The 4,502-nt window shown below is 52.5% G+C and overlaps 1 protein-coding gene across 1 annotated transcript in view; it reads right to left on the bottom strand.

Moving 5' to 3' along the window:
* Positions 1-1,018: 1,018 nt before the first annotated feature.
* The window catches only part of RNF44 (ring finger protein 44), a 10,703-nt gene continuing 7,219 nt past the window's right edge, over positions 1,019-4,502 (bottom strand). The window contains exons 8-12 of the mRNA XM_008588948.1: positions 4,451-4,502; positions 4,060-4,147; positions 3,851-3,972; positions 3,634-3,733; positions 1,019-3,446 (exon numbers count right to left, since the gene is read on the bottom strand). The exon at positions 4,451-4,502 is cut by the window's right edge and continues 2 nt beyond it. Of these exons, the coding sequence (XP_008587170.1) occupies positions 3,384-3,446; positions 3,634-3,733; positions 3,851-3,972; positions 4,060-4,147; positions 4,451-4,502 (425 nt within the window). The 3' untranslated portion in view covers positions 1,019-3,383. The remainder of the gene's footprint in view (positions 3,447-3,633; positions 3,734-3,850; positions 3,973-4,059; positions 4,148-4,450) is intronic.

Below are 4,502 nucleotides of genomic sequence, written 5' to 3'. Positions count from 1 at the left end.
GGTTCGGATCCCATATAGAGACCGGTCCGTGAGCGTGGTGCGGGCGCGTCACCGAGGGTTGCGATCCTGTAAAAAAAAAAAAAAAGAAAAAAAAAAAAAAGGAATGCAATTTAAGTCCTACACATGGCCATACAAGCCAAGTGTAGATGTTGCCCACAGTATCTACTCTTGGAGATTCACAATACACATCAGCATAGCCAAGGCTCAGAGAAACCCTGAAAAATAGACTGTTACCTTCAACGTGGTTTCTGAAACATATTTGACCACAGCCCTTTTTTGTACAAACCCTGTTATTCAGGCTTGTACAAAAAAGGACTGGGCTCCCACTGGACTTTCTCTGAAACACCTGTAGGGAACCACTGAACCGATCCTGTCCCTTAATTTGCAGATGATCCAAAAACCAGAAGAGAAGTGCCCTGACCAAGGCTTTGGTTGGTGGTGCCATAGACACAGGGTCCCAGTTTTCCTGACCCCAGCCACGTTGCTTTGACATGCTAACAGTCAGCCAGTATTCCTACAGCACCAGATACCATCCTGGATAAGAGGAATGCAATCACATCACCAGCCTGATCCTTTTGGTGGCTCTTGGGTCTTTCATCCCTGCTGAGCCTGGGTATGAGGGGTGCAAGTTCCGGCAGGGTCTGTGGGTGGTGGTAGGTAGTATAAGCCTGGCCAGTCATGCAGCCATCCTGTCACTTGCCAACAGAAACCTGCCTAATTTAAATGTGAAGCAGATGGCCCAGAATAATCACTGAACTGAATCATAGACCCCCCCCTCCCCCCAATCAGGGGTGCTGACTGCCCCAGGCTTCCATGGCAGGGAATGATCTTTTTTTTTTTTATTTTTTTTTTATTTTACCAATATACAATGTAGTTGATTTTCGTGTCCCTTAACCAAATCCTTCCTCCCTGCTCCCTTTCCCGGGAATGATCTTTTCTGCTCCCCACTTCCCATACCCTCCCCCATTCCCCCACTTCCCACCTAAACAACACAGGCAGCCAAAGACAGCTTGGGCAATACTTGGTATACATCATACATTTATTAGTGAATATCCCTCTGAAATCAGCAACAATATTAAAAAAAATAATGATTGCACTACTTGGTCAAGCAGAACTAGCAACTTTCATTTTAAAAAAAGTACAAATCTGTTAAAAATTTCAATCAGTATACACATATATATAATACAACATACTAGTTATGTTAAATGCTACAAACCAATGTGAATCCAATGGAATGGAAAAAACCACACATTTAAGCTTTAAGAACCATTTTTTTCTCTCTATATATTAGCATTTTCTCAAATACATACATGGGAAAAATGAGGTAACTGTAAAATGTGCAAGGAACAGGGCCCCCAAATTACATATATTTATATATATATGTAATTATATATATATATATATATATATGATATATATATATATATATACATATATGTGTGTGTATGACCTTTCTAACACAGAACACAGGCGTTGGGCCCAGCCAGGGCTGGGGGAAGGTGCCCACTGTCATGCCTAGGCCAGAAGTTGGTAAATAAAAGAGTAAACAATGACAAGCCCCCACCACAGGAAATCATTGGTAACATGGCATCTATAGCAAGGTCGGCAAATCACAAACATCCTAAAGTAATCGTTTCATAAATCTTTTTTTAATGATGATTTTATTTTTTAATGTTGTGTTTCCCTCTCCCCCCATAGCTGCTTATTGGAATCATTGCTACAGCCAACACAGAATCCATGAGCCTGTTTCTGCCTGCCCCAGGAACCTTAGGGTTTTGAAAACCTTTTGTTGGGGTGGGGAAGGGAAGAGGGGTGGAGAGGGTGGTTCTCTGTGTAAAACACATGGGTTTTCAACACTGCTATAAATATAGAAATGTCACCTGGAGTTATATACAGTAAGACTTTGGGTTCTCCATGGGGGTGGGACCAGGCTGACGGGCCCCATGGCAGACTTGGGGGGCAAGGAGAGGGGGAGGTGGGAAGCCAGGGCTGCTGCGGGGAGAACGAGGGTGGTTGGAGCATCCCTGAGGCAGCAGGCGCCAGGGGCTGCCTGCTAGGATGTGCCGGCCCCACACGCGGTTCGTTCAGGGTAGCAACCCCAGCTGGGGTTTGGAAAGGAAAGGAATGGGAGGAGAGAAGGTAGGGACTCAGCCAGACCCTACAGGGGCCTCCTCCAGACCCTGGAGGGCAGTGGTCAGGCTGGGAGGCACCCCCCCACCACCGACCCTGTCCTCCTGGGACTTCCTTGGAGGAAACTCACCAGGCAGGTGGGAGACGCTCCCTGACTGGAGAGGGAGAAATGCCCTGAAAAGCTTACGGTCCCAGTAGGCTCTAGGGACATGTGCAGTACAGTGCATGGCAGTTATCAGCTGAGCACAGACCCCCAACCCTGCCCCATGACCGCCAGCTGCCCAGCCCAGCCCCAGCCGCACACATGCATGCAGACCAGGCGGCCCCACTGGGCACTTCTCTGCCCCCTGGGCACTCAGTCCTGGTTGGTCCCTATAACCCCCATTAAAATAAAAGAAAATAAATTCTCTTAAATATCCATACCCCCAAATCCTACACGTGACTTTGGGCCAAATGAATAAACAAAAACTGCTGCTCCTCACATTCATGCAAAACAACAGAGAGGGGAAACTGGGCATGGGTCTGGCCCTGTCACTTGTGGAACGGTCGCCACCAGGAATACAGGGGCTCACTCTCCCCAGCACAGCTCAGGCCCCCTCAGGATACAGGTGCCCCAGCTTGAGGCCTGTCTCCCATTTGCTCAAGAGGCCTGCCTAGGATGCCCTCCAGCCTGTGGGGCTGGAATGTTGTGCCTGGAGTGAGGGTCCTCTAGGGAGCCAGACCCACCCCTCACAACAGACTAGGCAGAGCTGGCTGGCTGAGGCTGTGTGGGGTCAAGGTGGAAGTACTCAGCCCTAGAACTCAGGAAATGGCTTCATGCCACCATCTGTCCACGCACCACTTGGACAGAGGACACACCATTTCAGTGCAAGAGACCAGATGACCCAGGATGGTGCCTCCTTTGCCCATGCTGGGGCCAAGGACCTCTACCAGCCACACTGGGGGAAGGGACCCCTGGCTCCCAGTGCCAGCAGGAAAACGGAGAAGGAACCAAGGGCCAACAGGCGGGAGACCGAGTTAGGGACACTCAGGCAGCTCCACGGCAGGCGGACAGGCAGGCAGATCAGGGAAGGAGTCTTTGGAGCTTGGCAAATGCAGGGGCTTATTGCAAGGGCTTCTCACAGGGCCAACCCTGGCACCAGCTCTGAAAATGCAGGTGGGAACAACCAGGCAGGCCTGGGCTACTCCCTCCCCAGGTCCCCCCTCAAGTTTCCAGAGCTTCGAGCAGGGTTCTCCTGGGCAGCTGTGGGGCCTCACTCAGTCTCCCTGGGCACTTCCGAGGCGTCGGCCCGGCAAATGGGACACGTCCGGTTGGCCTGAGGGGAATAGCCGCACATCAGGCTTCACTCTCACCTGTGCCCCATCCCATCTGTGTCCATTCAGCTGCTTGGTGGGGACTTGACCCCCTGGAGCCAGAACTTCTGGTTGATGGCAAGGATGGGGAGACCCTCCAAGCCTGCCCCCCCCACCACATGAGGAACACCTGGGCTCGGGCTGTGTTACCTTCAACCACTTGTCAACACACTTGGTGTGGAACTCATGGTTGCAGGGGAGGACTCGGAGCAGCTGGCGCGCCTCAAAATCACTGAAGCAGACCACACACCTGAGGGGAGGCACAGAGCATCCACACCGATGGCTGCGGGAAGGCTCATCGCAGAGCATGATTCCCCTGAAGTGGGGGGGAGGGGGGTGCACACTCACAGAGGGGCACGGCACTCACAGTGTCTGCTCTGACTGATGGCTGTCCGGGTTAAAGCGGTATGATGGGAGCTGCTCTATGTCTGCTTTGGTGAGGCCTCGGGGCTTGGCATCTCCCAGCCGCTCGGCCAGGTTCAGAAGGGCCTGGATACAGGCAAGAGGGGAGGGTCAGCAGCACCCAGGCCTGGAGGTCCCCCTAACCCCACCTCCCAGCATGGGGCTCCACGGGACCTCATAGTTCTCCATCTCTACGTCATCCACATCCAGATCCAGGCTGATGGTGGGCCCCATCGCTGTTGGTGACATTGGCAGCATCGAGCTAGAGAGAGCCAGGTATGGGGGCCCAGGGTCAAGGTCAGTAGGGATAGGGGGCACAGAGCCACTCCCCTGACTCCCTCCATGCAAACATAGCCCAGGACTCTGCACAGTTCACACTGGGGACCCCAGTATTTGTCCCAGGACCTCGTAGGAGGGGCAGGGAGCCCAACTGGTGTGTGTCTGTCAGGCTTGTTGGGGATGCCAGATGGTTCTGGAGGCCCTGTGGCTGTGTTTGGGTCTAACCAGTGCACGCCCCAGGAGAACAGACATCACACAGCTCTGGGGCAAATGTGCTAGTACTTACAGGAAGTAGGGCAGGAAGCTGGGGTAATAAGGTGGTGGAGGGGGTGGGGGGG

The sequence above is a fragment of the Galeopterus variegatus genome, unplaced genomic scaffold (assembly GCF_000696425.1).
Source record: "Galeopterus variegatus unplaced genomic scaffold, G_variegatus-3.0.2 Scaffold5118, whole genome shotgun sequence".
Classification (NCBI taxonomy): domain Eukaryota; kingdom Metazoa; phylum Chordata; class Mammalia; order Dermoptera; family Cynocephalidae; genus Galeopterus; species Galeopterus variegatus.
Note: the sequence above shows the minus strand (reverse complement) of the source record. Positions and strands in the feature narration are given on the sequence as shown.